This window comes from Nicotiana sylvestris, chromosome 12, assembly GCF_000393655.2.
Source record: "Nicotiana sylvestris chromosome 12, ASM39365v2, whole genome shotgun sequence".
In the NCBI taxonomy this organism is placed as follows: domain Eukaryota; kingdom Viridiplantae; phylum Streptophyta; class Magnoliopsida; order Solanales; family Solanaceae; genus Nicotiana; species Nicotiana sylvestris.
In genome coordinates this window covers 152,708,706-152,736,468 of record NC_091068.1, presented here as the reverse complement: position 1 = coordinate 152,736,468, position 27,763 = coordinate 152,708,706, and the positions used below count along the sequence as shown (strand labels likewise).

At 35.2% G+C, this 27,763-nt stretch overlaps 2 protein-coding genes and 1 pseudogene across 3 annotated transcripts; 2 read left to right on the top strand and 1 right to left on the bottom strand.

Moving 5' to 3' along the window:
• Positions 1–3,598: 3,598 nt before the first annotated feature.
• On the top strand, positions 3,599–11,188 carry LOC104229482 (KH domain-containing protein At2g38610-like). The gene is made up of 7 exons (XM_009782135.2): positions 3,599–4,099; positions 4,237–4,328; positions 5,648–5,799; positions 9,001–9,117; positions 9,221–9,337; positions 10,055–10,198; positions 10,752–11,188. Exons 1-7 carry the CDS (start codon positions 4,011–4,013, stop codon positions 10,896–10,898), a joined length of 858 nt encoding a protein of 285 aa, XP_009780437.1. The 5' UTR covers positions 3,599–4,010; the 3' UTR covers positions 10,899–11,188.
• A 1,299-nt stretch (positions 11,189–12,487) lies between these two features.
• LOC104229483 (protein RETICULATA-RELATED 3, chloroplastic-like) lies at positions 12,488–14,436 on the top strand (annotated as a pseudogene).
• Positions 14,437–15,128: 692 nt separating this feature from the next.
• On the bottom strand, positions 15,129–26,152 carry LOC104229484 (probable LRR receptor-like serine/threonine-protein kinase At1g06840). Of its 2 annotated transcripts, XM_009782136.2 has the most exons (21): positions 25,808–26,152; positions 25,099–25,213; positions 24,074–24,227; positions 22,849–22,920; positions 22,648–22,719; positions 22,187–22,330; positions 22,023–22,094; positions 21,823–21,894; positions 21,615–21,689; positions 20,881–20,949; positions 20,700–20,768; positions 20,484–20,555; positions 20,282–20,365; positions 20,084–20,152; positions 19,020–19,528; positions 18,771–18,929; positions 18,377–18,660; positions 17,963–18,014; positions 16,753–17,003; positions 16,044–16,178; positions 15,129–15,689 (listed from the first exon to the last, which is right to left on the bottom strand). In XM_009782136.2, the coding sequence occupies exons 2-21, from the start codon at positions 25,190–25,192 to the stop codon at positions 15,339–15,341; spliced, it is 2,859 nt and encodes a 952-aa protein (XP_009780438.1). In that variant the 5' UTR covers positions 25,193–25,213; positions 25,808–26,152; the 3' UTR covers positions 15,129–15,338. The 2 variants fall into 2 exon arrangements, with proteins under 2 accessions (XP_009780438.1, XP_070021151.1); XM_070165050.1 differs by lacking the exons at positions 24,074–24,227; positions 25,099–25,213; positions 25,808–26,152 and adding an exon at positions 23,102–23,198.
• Between the last annotated feature and the right edge of the window lie 1,611 nt (positions 26,153–27,763).

Sequence of the window (27,763 nt, the reverse complement as noted above, 5' to 3'; positions counted from 1 at the left end):
CTTTGATTGTTCTATTAAACTGATTCTGTACTAATTTGATGAAGTCTTTAGCACAACTATGACATCACTCTTTAGTTTCAACAAATATAGCCAAGTCAATCTAGAGTGATCATCCACTATAGTAAGAAAAAGTTTATTCCCATCAAAGGTTTGTACATTATATGGCCCCCATACATCAATATGTAGTAAGCTGAAAACTTCATCAGTTCTGCTAGTACTATGTGGAAAGGGTAGTCTGGTGTGTCTTGCTAATGGACATACAATGCATTGTTCCAGCTGATTCTTACAACTATTCTGAGAAAAATGAAAAAGTTGAATTAGTGTCTTTATTGAAGCATGACATAACATAGTATGCCAGAGTTCAATGTCTTGTTTCTCCTTGCTTGCAATCAAACTAGTTATTTCAGCAGTGTTGTCTTTAGCATATGTTTGAGTAAGCAGATAGAGTCCTCCTCTCTCCTTACCAATCCCCCTCACTTTTCCACTATAAAGATCCTGGAATACACAAAATTCAGAAAAGAACAAGGCTGAGCATTTCAATTCCTTAGTGAGTTTTGATACTGATAGCAGATTATATTTAAAATCTGGGATGTATAACACATTGCTCACTATTTCCTTATCATTCAGTCTACAAGACCATGTGTAAGTTACATATGTGAATGATCCATTAAGTAAACTGGCCTTTTTTTCTTTTGGCTCACCTATTTTAACTGTATTATCCAACAAGTTCAAATTAGAGGTCATGTGATATGTTGCTTCCGTATCTATAATCCATTCCTTGCAATTAGATTCTACCGAAAAAGCAGTGATAACATCATTACCTTCCATATTAGTTGAACTGTCAGTTACATTTTCCTTGCCAAACAGCTTCAAAATTTGCTTATATTGTTCTGGTGTGAAATAAGGTCCTCTGATCCCTTCAGAGTTCATCACTCCCTCAACTGTGTTGGCATAGCTTCTACCATGTGCATCTCATTTTCTGTTATCATTCACAACAATATTATTAGCTGCATTTCCTCCATATTTCTTCTTAGGTTTTGAAATAAGTAGGATATCCAATTATTTTGTAATATTCTGCACGATTATGTCCCTTCATATGGCAAAAGTCACATTGAACATTAAAATTCCTTTTAGGTTGCTGCATATTCCTTCCCCTAATTGTCATCAAGGCATTCATCTCAATATTGTCCATTGTTCCCAAGGTATTTGCCATACTTCTTTGGCTTCCTCTTTCTATCAATATTGAGTATGTTTTGTTCCCCGATGGTATAAGAATCATCATCATGATCTGACTACGAGCCTGCTCATATGACTCATTTAATCCCATCAGAAACTGCAGCAACTTCTGCTTTTTTATGAATTCCACATAACCACGAGATCTAGGACAATCACACGGAGATGGAGCTAGGGAATCAAACTCATCCCACAGCAAACGCAACTTCGAGAAATATGCAGCAATACTATTTGTTCCCTGCGTCACAGTAGCAATTTGTTTATGAAGCTGAAAAATGCGAAACCCGTCAATTTTATCAAATCTCTCCTTCAAATCACTCCAAACTGCACTGGCACTTGATGAATATACTATTCCACTAAGCAATTAACTTGATACACGGTTCATTATCTACGATAATACATTCACATTGCACCTCTCCCATAGATCAGTCAAATTCGGACTAAACTTCTCCTTTTTGCATGTTCTGTCGATGAACCCTAGCTTATTGCGGCCTAGGGTTGCAATTCTCATTGCATGGCTCCCTACCGAGTAGTTCTCCGATCCTGTGAGATCAACACGGTTCCTGAATTATCTGTGGAATTTAGGAACAGAGGATAATTGTGGCTCAATTTCTCTGGTACTTCATTGTCCACCTTTGTCACTATGTTCCTTACAGATTTCGACTGCAATCAAGCTTCAATTGAAGATTTCACCCACATTAATGGCCGCTAGGGCTCTGATACCATGTGAAAAGAAGCAAATCTAGCTTGTGGCTCACAATATCTGTGAGCCCTAACACATGCAGAACGAAAAGAAACGATTTCAGAGAAGAAAGGAGCATAGAGAGATGTAAGATCGGATATCTGGAAATGAGCAAAATTGTATTGTCTCAGATATATCGCCCAACTATTTATACATATGATTCTATTAAATAAATCACCGACCTTCTTTAACCATTTCCTAATTGTGAATATAACTAACTAATTAACTATACCATTACTTCTAACTATATTTACAATATTCTAACCAATCTCATTCTCAATAAATGATACATAAATTTTAACTAAATTGATTAAAATGCCTTCCAAGTTTTGTTATTGCTAATAAACAATCAAGTTAAAGAGAGTTGTCTGCTATCATTAGTGTTACTCCGTCATGTCCTAAATTATTTTTTTCTCTCCTCAAAATAAATAATAATTATTGGGATTTTATTTTTTTTTAAAATCTCTCCTTATAATGAATAATTATTGTTAAGATACCTTTTAAAAAATAGTATAGATCATTTATTGGGACAAAGAGTAATTTAGATAATTCCTTCTTAATCTTTTAAAATGTTACTTATTGCTTTCTTGATTTTGTAAGATATTACTTATTTTGAATCAAATTTGTTTGGCTGAAATGAATTTAAAAAGGATCGAACTGTTATGTCAGAAAATTGTGTTTTTAACTCTCCAAGGATCATGTTTATGTAGGGGTGTTCCAACGGCTAGTTAACGGCTAATTTTTAACGAGCGTTAACGGCTAGTTTCTAATGGCTAGTTTAACTATTTCAAGATGAGATAAAGTTGATAAAAATAAGGGACACTTCCTTTTAAAATACCCACAAATTCCAACAATCTCCCACATATCTCAAAAGGATAATAAAGAAAGAGATTATAATCTGTTGGATTTCAGATATGATAAAATTCATCTATGAACCAGAAATAGATAAAATAAAATTTAACTTACAGAATAATTGGTGAAGTCGACAAATTCTATGAACCAAAAATTCTCGTTGTAAGCTAAAGATCTTACTCATTATATTACACCACCACAATTTCTGTTGTTATCGCGGTTTTGCACTAATAGGCCATGCACACGCCTGATTTTCACAAGTACTCTCCAAAATTTTGCCACAAATTTTATAGAAATAACTCCACCCCACACTCATATATCCATCAAGTATATTTTTCCAACGCGGACAAGAAAATAATCTTCTTTAACTTCTTAAAATTTGAATAGGAGAAAATGAATCTACCAAAGACTCATACTTTTGTACATGCGGCTAGGACAAACTTGAGACTAAAATTTTACTATATTACTTTTGTGATATTAACCCCACAAAAAGACAAATCCTACCTGGATTTTCTCCACCTCGTATCAGAAATCAGCAAAAAAACCCTTGTTTTCATGTGCGCACCTACCGAGCGCAATTATTGAATCTACTTTTCAAATTTTTGTGATTTAATTTTCCTTTAATAATTTTCTTGAATTCACACCAAAGACGACAGAATACAGAAGGTGACAGCAGATCCTTAGGTGACAATAGTCTAATTCCTAGACTATAATATTTACCTATATTATACCCCAATTTATTCATATTTAGTATTCACTTGTCCATAATTTTTTTTTTCTTTTTTTCCCTGACACTTTTAAAAAAAGTTATATATTTCTCTATGAAATTTTACAATTTTTTGAAAATTTTTCGAAAATAAATTTTTCAAAATCAAAATTTGTAGATTTTTTTTCACTCACAAAACTCCAAACATAATTTAAATTTAAATATTATTTTTTGACTTAATTCTAAATATTACTTTTTTTAACAAAAAATTAATTTTTATGCCTAAACGCCTACTTACATAAATATTTTTCTCACAATCGAAGTGTAAAAAAAGGGGGGAAAAAAGAAAAGGAAAAAGGAAAAAGAGAAAAAGATTTTGTCTGCCTTTCTGGCAATTTCACAGACCTTCTGCCACTATATAGTATATACTGGGAACCCATTTGACGACTCTTATACTTGACCTGAAAAAAGCTAAGTATGTCAGGTTTATATAATAATAATCACAACTTCTCACCTTCTAGAGCTGCATCTCCTCAAATTAGAAGTAGTAATCCAGATGTTGACAGGTATTTGTTTGTTTGTTTGTTTGTTTGTTTTTCAGTTCTTATGTTGCTGAATTCCCACATTTTTTTTTGGTTAATTGAATTGAATTTGCTATGTGGATTGTGATTTGTGATTGCCATGTGTTTTGGGAACATGTTAGTAATCAGTACTTATCGGAATTGTTGGCGGAACATCAAAAGGTTGGTCCTTTCATGCAAGTTCTTCCCATATGCAGCACTCTCTTGAATCAAGGTAACTTCTTTTTTAATCACAGTTGCATATTTTCTTGATTCCTTGTGTTATAGATGATGTGTTAGATCTGACTTGATTGTGTTTATTAACCTTCATGGATCACCATTGGTTTTTACTTTATCTGTTTTTGCCCAACTTTGAGCCGAGGCCTCTCTACTGACAAGGTAGGGGTAACCGGGTAAGTTGTGCGTACACACTACCCTCTCGACCCCACTTGTGTGAATATATTGGGTATGTTGTTGTTGTTGTTGTTGTTTTTGCCCAACTTCTCAATATGATGGGGTTATGGTCCAATAAAAGAAGTTTCCTTTTTTAAATTTTAGCCCCTTTTTGGATTCTGTGTATACCGTAGATTCATGTATGATTGTGTTGTTGGAATGGATTTGATTTATGAAATGGAAAGTAATTTAATCCTGGAGGCATTGGAGGAGACATTTCGTTTCTGGTGAAGAAGGTTCACTTGCAATTTGATTTAGTTGAGGTGCGCGCAAGCTGGCGCTGACACCATAGTTAAAAACGGGTCACTTGCAACTTGAGGTTAACTAACAAGACTCTGAAGTACAACATTATACAAATGATTGGAGGAAGTTAAAGAACATAAAAATAGTTTATTTTTCTTCAGCAAGTTGTATCTTTCCAAATCTATATAAATTGTAAAAACATGGCCAACCTATTTCATTTTACAGGTTTAGGAGAAAATAGTTCAAGCTCATCAGAATTTGCTTTTAGTGCATTGTTAAAAATAGCTCTTCAAGTTTGAAATGTTGCTCTCAGGGGTTTTGTAACTTGGACAGTTCTGTTAATGAGAAAATTTCAACTTAGGTGATAGAACAGTTTTCGTGGAATAATCTGCTTGAGAGTGAACATTCAATTCTGGCTTCGCTTAAAACTTGAAAGAGTTATCTGGCCACGTTGGAAAGCTTAAGATTTGTTTAGGTGCAAATTCTTAAGTGCATTCTCTTCATGTTAATGTACTTGATCTGGATGTTTGGGTTGGATGCAGCTTGAATTATTAAAAACTCAATATTTGTGAGTGTTACTCAGGCATGTTTACAGGCAGAGGTAGCATAATATGTTTATTTCTCTTAAGTTTGTGGTACTTTATTGTTTAGATTTTAATGTGATTATGATGCCAATTCTGTTGTTAAATAATTTTGCACATCATAGTTATAATGCTATTTATTTGGCTTGATCAAAATAAGTAGATTATGAGTTTGAGCAACTTACGGGATATTTAACCATTTTTTGTCATAATTATTGTGCTGTTTTTGCAATATTGATTTGGTGATTGATTACCATAACATAATTCTGATTTTCAGAGATCTTAAGGGTATCGGGAATGACGCCAAACCAGATTCTTGGTGAGCTAGACAGATTTCGGCATAGAAGTTCAAGCCCTATGGCTTCAGCAAACGTTATGTCAAATGTTGGTGGAACTGGATTGGGTGGTTGGAGTGGACTTGCGCAGGAGGTAAATGGCTTTGTGATTTTATATCTGACAAGTTGTCCGTATGTGGTGGATTTCTTCTCTTGAAAGGACTGTCCCTTTACTGTCTCTGCATCACATATATGTTTAATCCTGTGGTGACTTCGTAAAGAAATAATACCATTACGTGGTCTACTTAAAGTAATAGATATAATTGTTGGTATATTTCTGCTTCACTGGAACTAGATACTGAGGCAACTGACGTATACTGAGCTTTAGGAAGTAATAAAAGTCAAATGGTTTCAGGCTTCAATGTTTTGTGAACTTCTGGTTAGAAACATAGTTCTTGTTTCTGCATCTGAATACAACAGCAACAATAACAACAGCGCAAGCCTAAGCTGGTTTGGTTGGTTATATGAATCCTTATTATTTATGTTGCTCCATTTAACTGAATCTGGATACAGCGTTGTACCAAAATGAATCATTAGCTTTTTTAGATTTAATTTTCAGAAGTTTCTGACGCTTTTTTGGTCTCATTATTTTGAATAAGCACTATTGTATTGATTTGAGCACAAAGGGAGTGTGAGGACTAGAAGCCGATGAATTAAGAGGAAAAAAAGCCATAGTAGAGCTATACAAATCTAGATCTAATGATTCAGAAAAAAGTTTAGTAGCTGGCAGGATTTCTATGATTTTCTCAACAGTATAACTTGGACGTATGATGTTATTAAGTGGATAAGAGCTAAGTTCCAATCGTTCAAGAACGTAGATTCTTAATTTTCATGCTTACCATTAAAGAAGTGGAGATAGGGACTTGATCAGCTTGTTTCTTCTTCCATTGGTCATTTGATGTTTAGCTAGTGAAATCTGTTCCGAGATACCGCTGTTGTCGTGGAGCAGGGGAAGGATGTGTGGGAATTACCCCAAAAAGCTTCGGGGATTACCCCAAAAAGCTTCGCTTTCTTTGAGGCATTTGGAGGCTCGCGCAGCACAACAAGCGAGCAGAGCCAAGCCCAACGATTTCAGTTGTCACAGATTTTCTTTAGACCTTTTTCTTTTTATGGTAATGGTGTCTGGGTTAACTTAAGCATGCCTCAACTAATCCACAGTGCAGCGTGCTAGCAACAAGCACAGTTACCGGGTAAATCTGCCACCAAGGTTGGAGCAGATGGATTCACACCGAGTGTTGTAGCTAGGATTCATACCTAGAATCTCCAGATTTCCTTTAGACCCTTATTGCAACATGCATAGTGCGTTGCATTAAATGATAGTCTAGATGAAATAACCTTACTGATTCTTAATTATCTAGTCCTACTCTTTGTGAAGCTGAAGAGTGCTCTATCTTAAGGCAGCACAAGTAAGTTTCTAGAGGTTGTTTAATGAAACTACAGCAGTAGCTAAATGGAATTGTTGGGAAATAATGTAGAGTGCATTACCATCTAGATAGTAGGAATGCAGTAGCACTGCATGTCGAATGGGAAGGATCTTGTCACTGTCTTAATATTTCATGTGAAGCAGCTAGCGAGCTCTAAACGGTTTCCTGAAATGCATAATGTTGCTCAATGTAATACAGGGTATATTTAACTTTTATGCATACTTTTGGTGGGAAAACTGGTGAGAATTGATGCAGAACAGGTAAATTCGGTACTGAACACAATGGAAATTACTTTGGACCAAAATGGTTAACACATGTAGCTAATACTCAGAAACAAAGTTACTTTAGAATTCAATGAGAGTTTGTATTACTCATATAATTTTCTGATGAACTTGATTCTTTCACATTTATGCATTTTAATAATGTCACCACTGAATTTGTGAATTATTCAAACTGTTTTTGTAAAAAAGTTCTTAATCCCTTGGAAAAGTATTTCATTTTCTTGCTTCTGCTAGCCTTTTGGGATGTAACATTATGTGAATGGACATGCGTGTTATTACTTTTAATCATCCATGTTTCTTGTTTTCTTTGTTAGTATTTACTATTTGAAGGTTTATCTGAGTTCTGCGATATGAGAACCTTAGATATTTTGAGCAATCACTAAGCAAGGTTCGCAAGGATTTGGAGAAACCTAATAGAAAACCATTGTAAAGTACACGAGCAAGTGCATATTTTAGTGGAAGTTAGCAAGATCAATAACTGGGCGAGCGATCATTAGTATCTTACTGCATAATGGTGGTCATGATCTTGTTCTACTTGCAGCACGACAAGAGCACTGCTCTTTCCCTACACCAAGTTCAGAGACTGGTTAATTTTATAGGAGAATGAACAAAATAATTAATTGTGGGATTCCCCCTTTTCAATTGCATTCTAACGTCCAACAGTTCACAATCAAGGTCTGAACAAGGTTAGCTGGAACCAACATTGACAATTACCAAACCTGAGATGAGCTTGCCCAAGTATTTGCCTGTAAAATTTGGATAGTAAAGATTTAGATGTTGAGGTGATGATTTTTCCGAACTAGTTGTGACATTTATATACGTAAAGGAGAGGGTATTCTGCTGAAATGATGCCTTGTTCAGGTTTGGGACTTCTTCGGTTCTTGTGATTACTTTCCATGTCCTTTTTTATCCAGTAGCATCAGAAGATGGTTATCTGTTTGATCTAGAAACAAGAATATAAGGGATTCTGAAGTTCTTGACTCACATTCCATGTAATACTGTGCATAAGGATGTGAATGCAATTGATTATGGACATATAATTTGGCACCGACAGAAAAATATTATAGGTAACATGGGTGACATGAATGCCTAATCTGGCTGTTTACCCATACAGCTTTGAAACAAGATGTTTCTTTCGGTGGTGGTATTGTTATCAGTTTATCCATCAAGATATCAATGTTCGAGTGAAATGTTAGAATATTGACAACCTAAAAGAATATAGATGGACTCCCACTAAAGATTTTGTTTTTATCATTTCCTTAGGCATAGTGGCCCGAAGATCAGAATGTGAAATTTATTGGCGAATGGGTGAAGATACAGATTGTTCTAGAACTTTTGAGCCGTTATATATAGCACATCCTTTAGCAGTTGGCATGTGAGATAATGAAAGTCAATCTCTCTCACTAGTTGAATTTTATAAATATGTGGGTCTTTGGTTTCCCCATTCTGATGATTCATTTGATAATTGATTTTTATAGCTATGGATTTTCTTGTCTTTTGCCTTCCAAAATTGTCAAGCACTTTGTGTTGTGTTAACCGGTTTCTTTTATTATTTTATCCCCTAAATATCAGTTTCTTAATTTGTGGCAGAGATTAAGTGGATCTCCAGGAATGTCAATGGACTGGCATGGGGCACCAGCAAGTCCTAGTTCATACACTGTGAAAAGGATATTGCGCTTAGAAATTCCGTTAGAAACTTATCCAAATGTAAGGGCTTATTTCTTGATTTCGCACACTGGCTGTCAGTGCTGTATAGTTTTACTTGGGGCAAATAAATACGTGACTGATCTAACTTCTGTTTGGATTTCAGTTCAATTTTGTTGGGCGACTTCTGGGTCCGAGGGGAAATTCCTTGAAACAGGTGGAAGCTACTACAGGATGTCGTGTATATATTAGAGGAAGAGGGTCAATAAAGGACCCCGATCAGGTAGTACCAGTATTCTATTCTTTCTCTGCAGGATTGTCTGATTGACTAGCTCATAGTTGCATATGTATATAAATTACCAATTATTAGAGGTATTAATTGCGAAATCTCCAAGATGCTTTTGTTGAGTACAACTTTCTTTTTGTAAGTAGTTTAGAGCAAAGCATCTCATATACTTGATCATCCTGACGAGATAAGACGATTTTATTTTAAGTTAATGCCTGTCCTGCAGAACGTCAGCAAACTGTGTTCTTTCTTCTTTTTTATTAATATTTGTACAGTTTTCTGGCCTAGTTTCTCTTAGTTATCTTCATATAAGAAGGATTATATTGCACCTATTAAAGCTTTGCTACAATGATCAGTTATGTACAAAACAGGAAGCATAGGAACGTTAGCGTTCAAATATTCTGTCTAATGCTTATACTCTTAAGGATTTCTTTTTGAACGTGTTGAACCAAGTTTCAGATTGAGGCTTAGTTGATTTGAGTTATGGACCGAAGTTGGTATCAATAATTTTATCCATACAGATCAATTAGTACCAACTTAGACTCACTCCTTGGCAGTTGACTGTAAAGTTACCACTCTGTCAAAATCAGCTTGTTCCTTTGACTTCCTGAAATCAGACTTTTATTTTGAAGGTTTCTTTCAAAATTTTAATAGGCCATTTATGTGAGCTGATAATTGGAGTTCTAATATATTTTTATGCTTGATAATCTCAAGGAGGAGAACCTACGTGGAATACCAGGATATGAGCACCTGAATGAACCACTCCATATTTTAATTGAGGCGGATTTACCAGCGAACATTGTGGATATTAGATTGAGACAGGCACAAGAAATAATAGAGGAGTTGCTCAAGCCAGTGGTATGTATCTCCGATTCACTCCTTCTTTGAGGATTGTTCAGGACTTTATGCTATTAATTAAACTGCACATGCTATTAATTACTCCTCACAAAAAGGATGCAATTCTCAAAATACTAACAGTTGACTACTTAATTTGCATAAAGATATTATTGTAGTCAGAGGCGGATCCACCTTGCGACCTACGAGTTCACGTGAACCCAGTAGCTTTTGTCCAAATAGTGTAAATGTGTTTGAAAAATTCACTAAATATCTATAAATATTTGAATGTGAACCGAGTTACTATTGAAAATTTACTCGAGGTCGTTACTGGAACCCATAAGCATTAATTCTGGATCCGCCTCTGACTGTAGTAGTGTAGTTGACTATATAGGTGCTCTATGATGGCAGAACCAGTTTAAGTATCTGGCACCAAAATAACTTGTCACATAGTAGACAAAACTTGGCTGCGATCCTTTTGCCTAATTAGGCACATTTCAAAACAAACCAAGATAAACCATTTTGCATATCTGTCTAAACTTGCTGCCTTATTCTTGTGCAATGCTACCATTCACAGGACGAATCACAGGATTATATAAAGAGACAACAATTGCACGAACTTGCCATGCTAAATTCAAATTTCAGGGAGGATAGTCCTGGACCAAGTGGCAGTGTCTCTCCTTTCAATTCTGGTGGATTGAAACGTCCCAAGACTGGCCGTTGAAAGTTCAGACATTCAACTTGCTGATCTCATATCCGCATAGCTTCCTAAACCCAAGATATAAAGAGAAAAAAAACAGGTCAATAGTGTGGTCGCGTTGTGGTTGGCTTGTGGATTTTATAATTTTTTTCAACAGAAGAAACAAACAAATAGAAAGCGAGTATAGAGGAAGAATAGATCTTGTGGGTTATATAGTTGGTTCTTTGAATTATTTTTGGTCATGCCAGTTCTTGTAAACTTCTTCCATTGGATTTATTTTTGTGTTAGTAATTGCAATATAAGATATTACATAATTACTGTCTCAGTGTAGTGTTTTCTAAGCATATATAGGTCTTTCTTCAGCTTGGCCATTTGAGTCTAGTTACATTGAACAATTATTATCATAGAATTCACCTATATAGTTGCTTTTACTAGACTCAGATTCATGTATATGGTTCTTGAAAGGTTATGTGCAGATTATAGCTATACTTTCATGCTGAGGGCATCTCGGTGCACTGAGCTTCCGCTATGCGCGGGGTCCGGGAAGGACCGGACCACAAGAATCTATTGTACGTAGTCTTACCCTGCATTTGCTTGAACCCGTGACCTCCTGGTCGTAACTTTACCGGTGGCTTAAACGAATCTCTGATGATGTTGATACTGTTGGCTCATATACCATTGTTCTTTAGTTCAATTCGCTTCAATATAGCATAGGAGTATGAAAAGGTGACACCATATATGACAAAATCAAGAAAAGTACAGAAAAAAGAACCTCAAATTTGACTTTAATGTATAGGTAGCAGCCTATTACCAAACTCTGAAAACGTGACAGCCAAAATTTGGATGGGTCTATAAGGCAGTGTGTGCTGGTATATACATGTTGCTTTCAATTTGCGTATATATATAATTAAATAATGGATAAAGTAATTCTTTCTTGGTTTAACTTTTTGTGATAGTATTTAATGATGCACAATTTTAAAGGTAGAAAAATATATCACATACCAAAAATATTTTTAAACTTATAATCTTAAATGTATCATGACATCGGCTGACAAACAAAAGTGCCATACGAAAGAAAACAAAAAAGAGTATATCCAAAGCGCATATTAGAAAACCAAATAAAAGGAAAAGAAAAATGTATACTCTTAACCGCTTCAAAAAATAATAGCTGATAAAATATATATATTTTTATGTATGTGTATATGTATAAAAAAAATACTTTTAACTAGCAAATGCAATCAACTAATTTTGTATTTTGATGTAGAAAGAAAGAGTATAAGTCTAAATGTTTGTGCAAGTAGAATTGATTAGTGAGTACAAAGCCACCAACCCTGAGCAATGTGGAGTAGTAGGTGCTGATGAATGACTGAAAAAGTGAACCAACAACCATTTTAGTGATTTTTCCCATTTGCCATCATTTAAGCCCAGTGGGCCATTATCATTACCTACTCTAAATAGTACAAGTTTCTTCATATTTTAAGCTAGAGATTTTTTCACTTTTAACGGTCAGAAATTATATACAATTAGTAGTAGCTGTAAAAATATATAAAATTAATACATATTTTTTGGACTATTATATATTTATATAATGTCAATTTCCCTTTAAGCTACGTGTAACTCCAAAAACAGATGCTACTGCTTCAGACAGCGTCCATTTGTCAATATTCCCGTGTTTACCTCGGCTCTGCCGTCCTGTATTTAGGTCATATTAATAGATTCCCTTATTTAAGCTCTCCTTTTGCATGCAGATCCCCATTTTAGTGCCACCATAGATGTAAAGCCACTGCTGATCTGAGAATCTGAGATTATTACATTACATGATCTGTAGCTGCTGAAAAAACTCATCTTTTGTTAACTATAGCTCAGAAATCTCTCAAAGGTAACTCTCCGCCAATTTTTTTGTTGTATATTTTTGTTTTTTTTTGCTAAACTAAAACCCATAAATTTGATCTTTTAGTTATATGAAAGATAATTTTTTTTTGTTGACTTTGTTTTTTCAAGATTCCATTTTTTGAGTAGTGTAGATCAACTTATTGAATATTGATATTATAGTAAATAATAATACCAACTAGTATTTTATTTTTCCCATTTTAGGGTGGTGGTAGAAAATGGTGGCGATGTCTCAACTTTGTTACACTCCACTTACTGGTTACTCTCAGAATCATAACTTAAACCAAAGTTGTTACATTTCTGGGATCACAAACAGATTTTGTGGCAATAAGTTTCAGCAAAAACTCAGCTTTAACCCTTTAAAAAGTAGCCATATTAGTTCTAATAAGTTGGATCAAGATTTGTTGCTGAAGTTTCAAGTTCCTTGTGCTGCTGGTGGTGATGGAGGAAGTATTGGGATTGGAAGGGGTAGTGGGGGTGGTGGGGGTGGGGGTGGTGATAGTGGGGGGTGGAGTAAGGGTGGAGATTCAGATGATTCAAAGTCTTCTTGGGATAGTATTGGACCAATTGGTGCTTTTGTTAATGGCTGGAGATCAAGAGTTGCTGCAGATCCACAGTTTCCTTTTAAGGTTCTAATGTAGGAATTAGTTGGTGTAAGTGCTAATGTTCTTGGTGACATGGCATCAAGGCCTAATTTTGGACTTAATGAACTCGATTTCGTGTTTTCAACACTTGTTGTTGGATCAATTATGAACTTTGTGTTGATGTATTTATTGGCACCAACTGCATCCGCTTCGATTCAAACACTGCCATCGATTTTTGCTTACTGTCCGCCAAGCCACATGTTTCAGTCTGGTTCTTATGGTTTGTTGAGTAGGCTTGGAACTTTTGTGTACAAAGGAACTCAGTTTGCTGCAGTAGGATTTACTGCAGGGCTCGTTGGAACTGCACTATCTAATGGTTTAATCAAGATGAGGAAAAAAATGGATCCGAATTTCGAAACGCCAAACAAGCCACCTCCAACACTTTTAAATGCTGCAACTTGGGCAATACATATGGGATTCAGTAGTAACTTAAGATATCAAACACTTAATGGTATTGAGTTTGTGCTAGCCAAAGGTCTTCCTCCTTTGGTATTTAAGTCCTCGGTTGTGGTTTTGAGATGTGTGAATAACCTTCTTGGGGGAGCGACATTCGTCATCTTGGCGAAGATGACAGGTTCGCAGAAAGCAAATGAAGTAAAGGTAGTTGGCATTGAAGACGGATTAGTTGCAGAGAAAGAGACGTTGCTGGACCAGAATGACAATATGCATACTGCTGATTCTGCTTCAAAGTGATTATTATCAGTGTGTATTTGTTTCTAAAACGTGCCATCCAAAACCGGCTCCCTCCCTCCTGGTTGAGCATTTCTTTCGTTTTTCTCTTATTATATGATCTATAAATAAAATGAATTATGTTAGTCATTTTACTCCAAGAAATTCTGGCTTCTTGTACTTGTAAGGAGCTTGGAGTGAGTCAACCATGTCTAGCTTTGGTTCCATAGAACAGAATAGGAGTTCTGGTATTGGTTTGAGGTTTGTTTTATGTTCATTTCTATGGTTGATGATGAAGACGAGATATTATGTGAAAAACATCTATGTGAAAAACATCTAAATATAACATTGTTTCTCAATTACTGCATGGAAAGGGCCCCCAGGGCCTAGCTCAAGTGGCAAAGGGTGGTGGATTTGTGTCTTAGGTCACAGGTTCAAGTCCCCACACCATGCAAAGCAAAGCCTGGTATTTAAGTGGAGAAGGGTAGAGAGGTGAGCCCATTATCCACCGAGTTTCGAAAGCTGCGGTTGGTCCAAAGAATCGGCCCCAGACGGATTTCTCGGTCATCAAAAAACAAAATTACTGCATGGAAAGGTAAGTAAAGAGGAAAGGCAAGCAAAATGGTTTTCCCTGTTTTGTTGTGTGTTACTTAGCTATAGCTTTTATAGTCTATTTTTTTTTTGTGTGTGGAAATTATGAGTTAATGTTCCAACAATAGTAGACTTAGTGTAATCCTATAAATGGAGTTTGGGAAGAATAATGTTTACGTAGTCTTACCCCTACCTTATGAGGTAATGTTCCAAATAGAAAAAACAAGCTTATTGTTGACTTTACATTGAGTGGTTATTTCTGTACTTCTCTTGACACTGCAATGCATCAGCTTTTACAGATCCAAATTAGAAGTTACCTATTAGGGTGAAAGCTTTATAATTGAGCTGATACAACATATCAGTACTAATGTTGCGTTAGTGTGGGTTATCTACATCATACCCCTTGGGGTGCAGCCCTCCCCTTGGACCCGGCGTGAATACAAAGTGCCAAGTGCATCGAACTACTTTTTTTTTTTTATCACATGACAATAACTACAATTACGCCTCAGTCCAAGACAATGTATGTTTGACAGATCTGGAAAATAAGGAAAGTTGTATACCCTCTGGGTTGTGTGGCAATACCCTATTCTGCATACTAGTTTTTCTAATACAAAAGATAAGCAACTATTCTACATACTAATTTTCTAATATACAAAAAGATTAGCAACTATTAGCGAGGCATAGTGAGACTGACACCACTGAAACTATAACCTCCCATCACATCAGATGATAGAAATGCATCTCTGCTAGTGGTTTCAGAAAATGAAGACGATGACTTTGGTTCATTAAACTTGGTTTTAGAATCCACTGTATCAGCTTCAGTATCTGGAATCATGTTGAGAATAGACTGAATAGTTTCCAGCTCCCTGACCACTTTTAACATTGAAGGTCTGTCTTCTGGTTTGTCCTCGCAACACTTCAGGGCCAAAGCCGCAAACTTTTCCATGCATTCAGAAGGGTAAGGTCCCATTGTACTGTCCATGACTGAGTACATCTTCTCCGAGTCATGAGCCAAGTGTACCTGCCATTGATGGTTCAAGGTTGTAATTCAATATTTCCGATAGGGACTATTAAACACGATAGAATTGCTCTTTTCGTGACCTATATGTCACATGTTTTAAGGCATTAATTCTTATCGCGGGAATGCAAGGAAAGATTGCGTTCCATATCTCTGCATTAGTCAGGAGTACTTAGAATATGGATAACAATGTATGCATATGTGAAAAACAATTTAATTGTAAGAATATAATAATATCACTTACTTTGAACCTGTCGACTCTAGATTCTGGATTCACTTATGATGGAATAAGCCATTTATAAAACATATGCAAGCAATAAGTAAATTGGATTGAGAAGTGGTATTTGAGAATGATACCTCGCGAACAATGTTTTTCCCGTGTGAGATTGGGCGCATGCCGGTTAAGATTTCCAGAAATACAACTCCAAGGCTATAGACATCACTTTTATCGGTCAATTTACGGGTCAAGAAATATTCAGGATCAAGGTAACCCTGCATATACAAGTAAAGCTTCAATACAATGAGGAGATTCATTGTAAAAACTAAAAACTTGCCTAAAATGTCATAGTGAAAAGTAAACTGAAAAGTAATGTTTCCATTGGGTTATTTTGTATATTTAAATTTTAATAGGAGGAAACTTTTGTGGAGCTGCTTCTGCGTGTATACCTTAAACGTTGATTTCACATATGGTCATTGAACTATATCCACTATAACATTAAAGTCAGAGAAAATATTTTCTCACATTACACTATCTTACCTTTTTCCACTATAACCGTAAAGTTGCTAAAGTTCAGCGACCATACTTGGAACTACAAAGAAATCATTGACTTTTTACTATAACAATAACATACCCGATGTAATCCTATATAGTAGGGTCTAGGAAGAGTAATATGTATGCAGACCTTACCCCTACCTTGTAGAGATAGAGATGCTATTTCCAATAGAGCTCAGGAATGACTTTTTTACTGCAATTTCTTAATCTTATACCTTCGAAATCTTACTGTAGTTTCTGTCTACACAAGTAGAAAAAAAATGCAGTTGAATGATAAATGTAGTCTAGACTTACAGGTGTTCCCTTGACAATAGTTGATACATGATTAGGTAATACACCTTCATCATCCTGCACAGGTGCAAGCCTAGACAATCCAAAATCAGCAACTTTAGCTGTCATTTTAGAGTCTAGAAGAATATTGCTGGCTTTGATGTCCCTGTGGAATATCGGCGGGTGAGCTTCTGTATGAAGGTAAAGGATGCCCTTAGCTGCACCAAGTGCAATCTGCAATCTTGCTCCAAACTTCAAACTTTCTTTACATGTAACTGTTAAAAAAATGGGAAGGTATCAAATGTTATTTTCTATAATCAAATTGATGAGCATAATTTGAAGAATAAAAGCAACAACCTGATTAGGAAAACCTAAGTTACTAGGACACATGTGGGGGTATCCGACACGAGTGTGGATAGTAAATTCTAAGATCCAGGGATACGGATCCTAGCAAGGATACGGGTGCTGGGGTCTGGCTAAAAATAATTCAAAAAAATAAAAATATAAAAATATCTCTAAATTATGAGAAATTTTGTGGAACACTTACGTATAGTGTGAATTTCTTTTTTATTCTCGAGTTGTAGATAAGTAAAGTATTGATTTCTTAGATAAGCTATGCTATTTTCTTCAAATTTACTTGTTCTGATTTCGGGAATCAAATTATATCTCATCTCGAATTTTTTCGTCCGTATGGTCAAAGTATCCAAAATTGTTTGACCAGATCCGGTACGTATCCCATGCCGACACCCATAGTAGTGTCGTGTCGACAGGGGTGCGGCACCAAAACTGCCATGTCGGAGCAACTTAGAGGAAAACCATGAAGTTTACTTTTCAATTTCCTAGATGTGGTTGTTGGCTCTTATTTTGGTGATATCTATGTAGACATAAAGCTATTATATCAGAGTCAGCTTCTTGACATCTGATCTCCATTTACAGACATAAAAACAATATTTAAGAGCATATATTACCAGTCTATTTGTACCAAGTCAAAGATAGTAGTACTTGTTTAAGGAATATAAAAAAATAAGAAATCCAGCACCAAGGAGTGGCCTAGTGGTCGAAAAACTTGAGTAATAATCTTAGGGGACCGAAGATCCAATCCCAAATAAAAGAAAAGAAGAAATATATCAAATCCCGCTCCCTGGCTCTTAGCTGCCTTTAATTAAATACTAAGAAAATGAAAATGATGGATCAGAGTCGACGAGGAACAGAATCCAGGGAACTCTTTCCTTACCAGAAATCCAGTTTCGCAAAGTTCCATTGCACATGAACTCATAAACCAGCATCTGCAAATGCATAAACAGGAAGACACTAATTTATTCACTTTATGACTCTGAATGCATCAACAGGAAATGAGTACTTTTACACTTAGGGAAAGGTTCCTAGTAAAGTGGAGAGAATGAAAAAGAATCCAGATATAAAATATGTCGTTATTTCTGGAATGGTCTAACAAGGAAAGTGTGTCATATAAATTGAAACGGAGTATGTAATTTGCACACTAGGAAGCGTGACCTCTGAAAGATTTCTAGAAATGATTTCAGGCATATACTAAGGAAATGTGAGAACTAATGACTCGCAATCCATAGGAAAGGATTGAAAACTAACAAAAGAGATGCTACAGCACACAGTGTGAGTGGATTGATCATACCTGTTCTCCTTCTTCATCACAGTATCCCAGCAACGAAACTAGATTTCGGTGATGTACCCTTGATAACAGCGATATCTCTGTCAAGAATTCCTTTTGCCCTTGTAGCGATCCTTCTTTTGCTCGTTTGATAGCAACGATTGTTTTGTCAGCTAAAATTCCCTTAAAAACAGTCCCATATCCTCCTTCCCCAACTTGATTTGAGATATCAAAGTTGTTAGTGGCCAATGTCATTTCTCTAAAGGTGAAGCTTTTAATGCCATCCATTTTTATAGAGAGCCTTGAGGCTGGAATTAAGATATTAAACCTTATAAGCTTCGTCAGTTTTGCAGAAAAGAGTCGAAAGAAACATATTCGTATAAAGTAAAGGTAAAGCTTACCAAATGAGAGAACTTACATAAACGTTTTCTTGATGATAGAATGCTTTGGTATTTGGCATGTTGTCTTTTGATTAATACAGCGATAATTGTTGAAACAAATGCAGCAAAAACACCTGCTACAATTGCAGCTATCAAAGCACCTTTGCTTTTATGTTTAGCTTGAATATCAGGATTCACTGCAGCAACACACGGATCCACATGATTTAACTCAATCGCGGAGTCATTTAAAGTTGGACTAGAGATACATTGAAGCTACGAAAACTTACAGTACGAATAAGGTCCCAACAGAGTGAAGTTAAGGAGCTCGTAAGGTCCGAATAGGTCAACTACACTGATATCCCAAGATGAGAAAAGCTCGCTAATACGAATGACCTCACTTTTATTAAATGTACTGACCCCAACTGCTGGGAAAACCTTTAAGTGCATTCGTAGACGAGGTCCTTCTTCCCAAGAACTTGATTCAATCAACATTTGGTAAAGGTCCAAATGAAGATCACTAGTCATATACAGCAAAAAGTAATGCACATATGGATCAAAGTAAGAAAAACTAGGACTTTTCAGCCGCCATCCAACTCTTAGAGGCGAGGCACAAGAGCAAGGAACAGGTGATGTTGGGACATATTCATAATAGTTATCCTTAGGGCATGCATGAATAGGACAAGAGCCATTTACATTCGTCGAGTTAGTTGTCTCATGTTCTGCTCTGGCTTCAGAACCACAGAATTTGATGATGTTCCTTACACTCGCATTGCTGCACACAGGATTTCCCTGCAACCTAAAAAATTGTCTGATAATGTTAGGAGCAGAAGTATTACCAAAAGTTAGCAGAAATCACTTACTGAGGCACATAATGTCTTTTAATTATTGAAGAATTAACCTAAATAGCCATCCACCCAACCGCTTAAACTAAAAATAGTCGGCAATATGTATAATATGTGCATAACTGTATATAATCAATTTATAATCTATGTATATCGGCTAGGAAAAGTAAACAGTGAATCTAGTGAATCTAGCCTGCTATTTGTGTAAAGATTCCTTTATTATTGAAATGTGGAGATGAAGTCAGAGATGGATGCAATGTATAGGTACCAGGTTCAGTTATGCTGAGCATAAGTTTATATATAAAAATTCATTGAAATTATAACAAATAGTAGATATGAACCCATAACTTTAAATACGCAATGAGTTCAATGCTAAGAACCTTAAAGGTTGAACCCATAAAATTCTAATCCTGGATCCGCCTCTGGATGAAATGACAACGAAATCATACTTTCAGTAATCAGTGGAATGTCTTAAGTTTTCTCATTGAATTTGGAAAGGAAAACCATACCTTAGAGTGACACTAAGAGGAGGTTCAAGAGTACCCGAAATGTCCGAAAGTGAATTATTCCGAAGATCACTAGGTTTGCAAAGAAGATATAAGGGTTAGAATATTCCTCACAAAAATCCAGACTTCTGTATAAAGGTTCATTCCTGAAGTAAATGATAGTACTATTCAATACAGAAATTTGATGTTACAATATCTTACATATCAAGTCTGGAAGTTGAAGTTAACTTCTTTTGCCAAATGTCGGTAGAAAAGGAACCATTCAAAAGGTTGTTCTCCAATGACCTGTGACAAGACCATCAAATCAATTTGTTATACATAAAGTTGAGTTGCAAATTTGTATATTGCCTTACAGAATCAGTACTAAACAGAAAATATTGCAAGACACGGTGAAGATCCTCACAGTTTCTGCAAAGAGGGAATAGAGGAAAAGCTCTTCGGAATAGATCCATCAAGACGATTGTGTGACAGAATACTGCACGATGAGTATGTACAACGCATTAGATTAGGACATATGACGGGAAAAATACAGAGAAATAATGAACTAAACACAAAATATGGCTGAAATGAGACACTAGATATATGAAGAAATCATGTAGCAAGAAACCGCGAAGTATACATAGTTGTCATATTGTTGGAAAGCTTATTCTGTGGTATAGATCCAGACAGTTGATTCCAGCTGAGATCACTGTACAAACAGTAAGCAGGAAGTTAAACATTTAAGAAGAATTTTTCCAGTCAAATAATCATGAAGCAAGAAGTATAGGAAGTAGAAGAAACTATTGTAAACTTGAACTTACAGATAGCTTAGGTTCTGTATTCTGCTAAGATCAGGAATGGATCCTTGCAACTTGCAGTTTCTGAGACTTCTGCAATATTTTTAAGAAGCATTGCATCTCCATTTGAGTAGGTAATGTTAGGATTCAAATTTACGTCTTATTCTATCTACCCGATCCATCATAATAAGATGTACTTAACATTCTCTTTCATATACATTGTCCAATATATGCATGTAAATTAAGACCACTCATGGCAGACATAAAAAAGGGCAGCCCGATGCACAAGATATCCCGCTTTCACGCAGGGTACATGAAAGGGCTGCACCCCAGGAGGTGTGATGTAAACAGCCTAATCTAATGCAAGCATTAGTGGCTGCTTCCATGGCTTGAACCCATGACCTATAGGCCACATAGAGACAACTTTAACATTGCTCCAAGGCTCCCCTTCATGGCAGACATAACAATTTCAAAAATTGATAAAGACAGTAAACAATTTCTAAATCGCAAGTAATATTAGACAGGAGGAAGAAGCATTTGAAATTTCAAAGGCGCATAGCACAAATATAATCATCGAGTGACCTCCCTCATTGCTCTCGTAGCTACAACCTTTACTATGCTAGTCCTTCAAATGTAAAACTAAATAATGCTGTGTCATAGAGATAAATTAACCTTGTCTGGTCAAGCTAAAAAACTAAAAGAAGGAAAAGAGGATAAGAAAAGAACAAAAGAGAGAAATTTGTTCAAGGAGCACTTACAATTTCACTAATGATGAAATGTTTCCATAAGAAGCTGGAATGTCAGAATGGCTGAAATTGTTGTTATCAAGTTGGCTGCATAAGAAAATTCAGAAAGAGACATTGCTTGTCAAGATATAGTTATACATCTTGCACACATACAGCTGATGAAAGTTGCATATGAGGTTCAATATATGTAAATCGTGTGTGTGCGTGTGTAGGGACTTACATTATCCGAATAGACGGAAATGCTGAAAACTCAGGAGGAAGGTATCCTGAAAGATTATTACTGTCCAAAAGCCTGTTGACAGAAAGTATCATCACAAAAACATTACTCCATTAGTTCACAGCCAAGATAAAGTCATTCTAAAGTTACGAAAACATGTTCTGAAGAAGAGAAGCTAACAAGAATTTCTTCCATTAACTTACAAGTGAATCAGAGTGGAGATATTGGAAAGTTCTTTAGGGATTTGACCACTCAGTGAGTTGTTGTTGAAGTGGCTGCAGACACAAGATATGTTCAATTAGATAAACAAAGATAAAATCTTAGACTTCTTCCAATTTTCATAACAATCAAAATGAGTTGTACTCACATATGCTGCATACTATTTAAATGGGAAAAGGATTTAGGAATGCTTCCGGATATCTGGTTCTGGTCTATCTGGAATATTCTCAGGTTCAAGAGATATCCAAGCTGATCAGGTAAAGATCCTGAAAATCGGTTTCCGTTCAAGAGCCTGCATATCAGCATAATTGCACTTGGATCAAACCAATGGATAAAGTTTTAGAACATATTCTTCACAAGCATTAGGCTTTAAAGGGCAGCCTAGTCCACTAAGCTTCCGCTATGCGTGGGGTCTAGGAAAGGGCCGGACCACAAGGGTCTATTGTACGCAGCCTTACCCTGCATATCTGTAAGAGGTTGTTTCCATAGCCCGAGTGACCTCCGGCAGCAACTTTACCCGTTACGCCAAGGTTCCCTTCATTCGGCTTTAACATAAGTAAATCAGGATGGAACCAAATAAAAAGCGGAACTGAATTCCATTCAACTTACAGAAGTTTCAAAGACTTGATGTTTCCAATCTCTCCTGGTACACTTCCCGTCAAATCATTCCACATGAAATTCCTATGAGAAAGAGAATTATAAATATATTTTATAAAATAGTAAGTTGCATATATAATAGAAAAATAAGTTAAAAATTCCAATTTGTTATTACATATTGAATAATGTTATATGTGAAATAATATAACTCACATAATTTTAAGATGGGATAGTTGTCCAAGCTCAGGAGCTAAACTTCCAGAAAGATTCATATTCATCAAACGGCTGCACAAGGAGAAATTAAAATGTTTAATGTCATTTCATGCATTGCACTCACACAAGCCAGTAGTAGTAAAGAAACATCTTTTGCTAGAGGTTGCAGCTAAATATAAAATCTTGGGAAAATGTCCAAATTTATACTTTCGACCATTCATTCTGTTGCTGTTAGCAAATGCTACATATTTACCCTAATTTAAACAGAGCTCCTGCATATACGGATGTGATTCCACTTGTCTAAATACTTCAGAAAAATCTTCTTTTTGAATATATTACCCTTCATTATATTTCAGTTTAGAGATATGTTACGGTCAAGGGTAAATACGAGATGATTTGTTAACGACCAAGGTATGACAAAAAAAAAAAAAAAAAAAAAAAAAAAAATCCCAGTGTAATCCCACATGTTCTTGAGCCGAGGGTCTTTCGGAAACAACCTTTTTACTCTCCGGAGTAGGGGTAAGGTCCGCATTCACTCTACCCTGCCCAAACCCCACTTGCGAAGGTAGAGAGACCGTTTCCAATAGACCCTCGGCTCAAAAAACGAAAAAGAAGCAGTAACAACAACAAGATAGATACCGGGACAAAACATGAAGTAATAGAAATCTAAAAATTAGAAAATACGAGAATATAGGACAGCCAGAGTGAAATCAGAACAAGAATATAATGGCATGAGAAATACAAATCATTTGGAAATAGGTTGGCTTTGAATAAACCTAATTATACAACAAGAAAGTTTCTTCTCGGAGGCTGTTTGGCTAAGCTTATAAACTGGTCAAACTGGCTTATAAGCACTTTTTGGCTTATCTACGCGTTTGGTAAAATTAAAAGTGTTCATAAGTTAAGTGCTTATAATCCCAAAATAAGCCAAAAGCCATAAGTTGCTCTCCCCCAACTTATCAAATTTCAACTTATAAGCACTTTAGGTTTGACCAAAATATTTACTATTCTATCCCTAAAATAATTCTTTTTAAACAAAACTCTTCGTATACCCAGTTCTTCAGCTGCTTATTATTAATTTCAACGCTTTTATCCAAACACGTAATTGTTTATTTTTTAAATCAGCTTCAGCACTTAAAAGTGCTTTTCAACTGCTGCTCTAAATCAGGTAAGCCAAACGGGCTCTTAGTAGATTAATTTTATAAAATAGAGAAGAGTAACATACAGCTCTCTGACATGAAAGTAACCATCTGTTCCAACTTTGTCAAAACAATAAACTTCAGTCCAATTTGATGTACATGGATCAGTACCCTTCTGCCAATCCTTCAGATACTCCATATTATCAATTAAACCACTTTTTACAGATATCAAAGCTGAGACTGCAAATTAAATGGCAATTGGAAATGGTTAAGATTCATAATTAATCATCTCACTATGGAAAAAGTACCCATAAAATAAAAAAAAATCCTTAGAAATTAAGCATCAGCTCTATCAAAAAGATGCTCAAACCAGCTTTTAACATGGACTAATACAAACAAGATGCCCTTAAATAGTAGTCTTATTCTTAATTTCCCTCTTCACGAATAAAATGCTATGATTTCGCAAAAGGCTAGAGTTAAAATTGTAAAAAAAAATGGTAGGGGCAAATTAAATATTACGTACATGGTGCAAATAAAAAAAATGATACCAACATTAGGAGGAAAATCGTAAAAAGGACAAAAAAAATAAAGTACAAATAGGAAAATGGTTTGGTTAAAAAATGCAAGGAACTTGATCTTTTTTTCCAAGATATTTTAATCATTTATTAGCATAAAAGACAATGTAGAATTCTACCACGGCATGAAATCTCGTAAACAAAATTAATGTACTCCTCTACTTAGATATATATTGGTGAAAGAACTTAATCCCTCCGTTCCAATTTATGTGAATCTATTTCTTTTTTGGTCCATTCCAAAAAGAATAATCAATTTCTAAATTTGGAAACAATTTAGAAACTTTTATAACAACACAAATACTCTAGGCCCCTTTTTGATTTGTTTAGGACCATAAATTCCAAAAATCTTTTTTTTTTTAAACTCCGTGCCCAGTCAAATAAATTTACGTAAATTGGAAGGGAGGGAGTATATTTTATGGGAAATTTTTTTGGCAACAAACCCTTTATGCATTCGAAGCACAAAATAAAATTGTGCTCAAGAATTCTGTAAGAAAGATAATATAAACTTTTAATTAAGAAAAGTGAAGAAAGCCAACCTTCAGAAGGATGAGTAACTTGAGCAACTGTAAGTAGCATAAAACAATAAATTGCCGTAGTAAAAACATATCCAGAATATCTTACTCCCTCCATCTTCAATCCCTAGAAAAATATCTGGCCAAAGATAGGTAGCCAGTTTCAATTCTAATGAGCCATAAATAAATAAAAAATTGGGAATATGGAAAGAAAAAATTAAATATACAGCTAAACCTCTCTATAATAGCAATGACCAAATTTTCTTTGGAACTAATTTTTCGTGTTATGCCATAATGCAGCACTTATTATAGCAGCCAAAAAATTTCGAAACAAACAAAGCTGTTATAGAGAAGTTTGATTGTAGCAGCACTTTAATGTTCCAGAGAACTATTCTGATTAGTCAATAAGCCAAACTACCTTAGGCTAATTATCATTACTCAACAGTTTTAAAGCAAACAAAGGAGGAACTACAAAATACACAAACATGCTTCTTTCCAAATAAACCCATATTGTTTCACCAATTATATTATAAACACTCACTACTAAAAAACAAGATTTAGCGACGAACAAATTCTGTAGCCAGAAGAAAAATCCATCGCTAATCCCATTTAACGACGGACTAGCGACGTATTATTAAGAAATTTTGTTAGTTACGAGCGATTAGGGATAGATTAGCGATGAAGTTCGTCGCTAATTCCATTGTATAGACTAGAAGAAGTTGGACTAATTTACCTGACGCAGAACACTACGCGCGCAACTCGACACCCTTGGGCACGTGTAATGCAGATGTACGAGGAAAAACATTGGCTCTTATAAGGCAATGGTGAAGTGACCTTTATAATCAACAACAATGAGCTTCTTGTTTCGTCCTCGAAATCCAAAAGTGGGATCAAATTATTCAAACAAAACCCATGATTATATCTCAAAAGAGAAGAGTGCAGGCTTTATATATATATATATATATATATGCTTGGGGTTGTTGAAATAATTTAGCCGTAATAGCTTACAGATATTATGGAGAAGTGGATTAAGGATTTTGTGTGGGAATGCTTTTCCATGAGAGAGATAAGAAGGCTGATGATGTACTGGTCACATGACAAATATACATACATAAATAAATATATATATACACACAATATTGTCCTTGTCGTGATTCCTCCAACAATAAATATATCAACCAAACAGTGGATAGATACGTACGGGGAGAGAGGGGGGCGGGCAGAGGCGGAGCTAAGATTTCAAGTTTATGGATTCGGTAATTTAATGTTCTAAATTAATAATTTGTATATATTAATGAATATTTAAAGATAAATACAGAGTTCAAACTAAAGCTACTGGGTTCGGCCGAACCCGCTCTCGACACTCTAGCTCTCCTGGGAAATATATTTGGAAAAAGAAAAAAGATGACTTATTGGTGTTTGGATTATTTTAGGTGAAATAAAGTCTTTTGAGCAGTTGGCTGTTGGATACTTGGATGCTGCTGTGAAGACTTAAATAAAGTCTAAAATGGCAATACAGTCGAGATAGATGAAGAAATCAGAATATGTTTGTCGCAAGTAATCGGTCTTATTTTCAACATTACATATCAACAATTACTTGTAGATATTCTTTGGGCGACTTAATAGTGCACAAAATTTCTTAAACTGACGTGATATATATATATATATATATATATATATATATATATATATATATATATATATATATATATATTAAACTCGAGGTTGAATATGTATCCAGATATATAAAGTAAGCAAAATTAATCAAGGAGACGATGACTGCTTTGTTGTATATATAGCCTCACGTAGAGGGCAAGTTAATTAATTCTCGACGTCCAAATATTTGATGACAATGGCTTTTACGAACTTTAGTATAGCAAAGTCCCAAAATTGCAACATAAGCCAAGAAGAAATCCTTAAATCGTAGCATGTCTCATGACGTATATTGTTCAGATATTATCAGTTTCAAGTTTCGTAATGTGATCGAGTATTTTCTATGTTATACCTGTGTTGAATATATGCTTTATTTTAGTAACACACGGTCTCTGTGTAACAATTTTGAACGATAAATATTGGTTCATATGTATAATCGTGTGTGAATGTCAAGGTCATCGTTGAAGATTATTAAGAAAATGAAGTGTACTATTTTTAATAATTAAATTGTAGATGAGATGATCACACAATTCTCGTATTTGGCCCATAGAAAAAAATCAAAAAAATAACATTGTATAGCCGCTCTCAAAATAATAGCCGAAAAAATATATATTTTTTATATATTATACATTCTGTATGTTATATGCAAAAATTATACAAATTTAATATACTTTTTCGGCTATCGAATATAAATAATTTCTGGCGCGGGCTAAAAGTGATAATACCCCAAAAAAGAATCACGACTGTATGTGATAGACATATTGAAAATATAACTTAAATAAATTAAAGGTTACTCTTTTAATAGTTTAAATTTTGAGATTAGATGACCACATAATTTAATCGATTTTGACTTTAAATTTCTCCTCACAAGATAGGGGTAAGGTCTGCGTACACATTACCCTCTCAAATCCTACGGTATGATATAATACTGGATATATTGTTGTTTTTGTTGTTGTTGTTGTTGTTTGTTGACGACTTTAAATTTCCTTTTCTTTTCCCTTCTTTTTGTTTAAGCTTTGAAAATGGTATTTTCATA

What these genes read in the sequence shown, in the direction of transcription:
- LOC104229482 (XM_009782135.2), top strand. Translation starts at nt 4,011, where the DNA reads ATGTCAGGTTTATATAATAATAATCACAACTTCTCACCTTCTAGAGCT. An exon ending in CGTTAGAAACTTATCCAAAT is followed by an intron (nt 9,118 to 9,220) that starts GTAAGGGCTTAT and finishes TTTGGATTTCAG; the next exon opens with TTCAATTTTGTTGGGCGACT. An exon ending in AGGAGTTGCTCAAGCCAGTG is followed by an intron (nt 10,199 to 10,751) that starts GTATGTATCTCC and finishes TACCATTCACAG; the next exon opens with GACGAATCACAGGATTATAT.
- LOC104229484 (XM_009782136.2), bottom strand. Translation starts at nt 25,192, where the DNA reads ATGGAGGGAGTAAGATATTCTGGATATGTTTTTACTACGGCAATTTAT. An exon ending in ATCAAGTCTTTGAAACTTCT is followed by an intron (nt 22,331 to 22,647) that starts GTAAGTTGAATG and finishes GCTGATATGCAG; the next exon opens with GCTCTTGAACGGAAACCGAT. An exon ending in ATCTCCACTCTGATTCACTT is followed by an intron (nt 21,895 to 22,022) that starts GTAAGTTAATGG and finishes TTCTGTCAACAG; the next exon opens with GCTTTTGGACAGTAATAATC.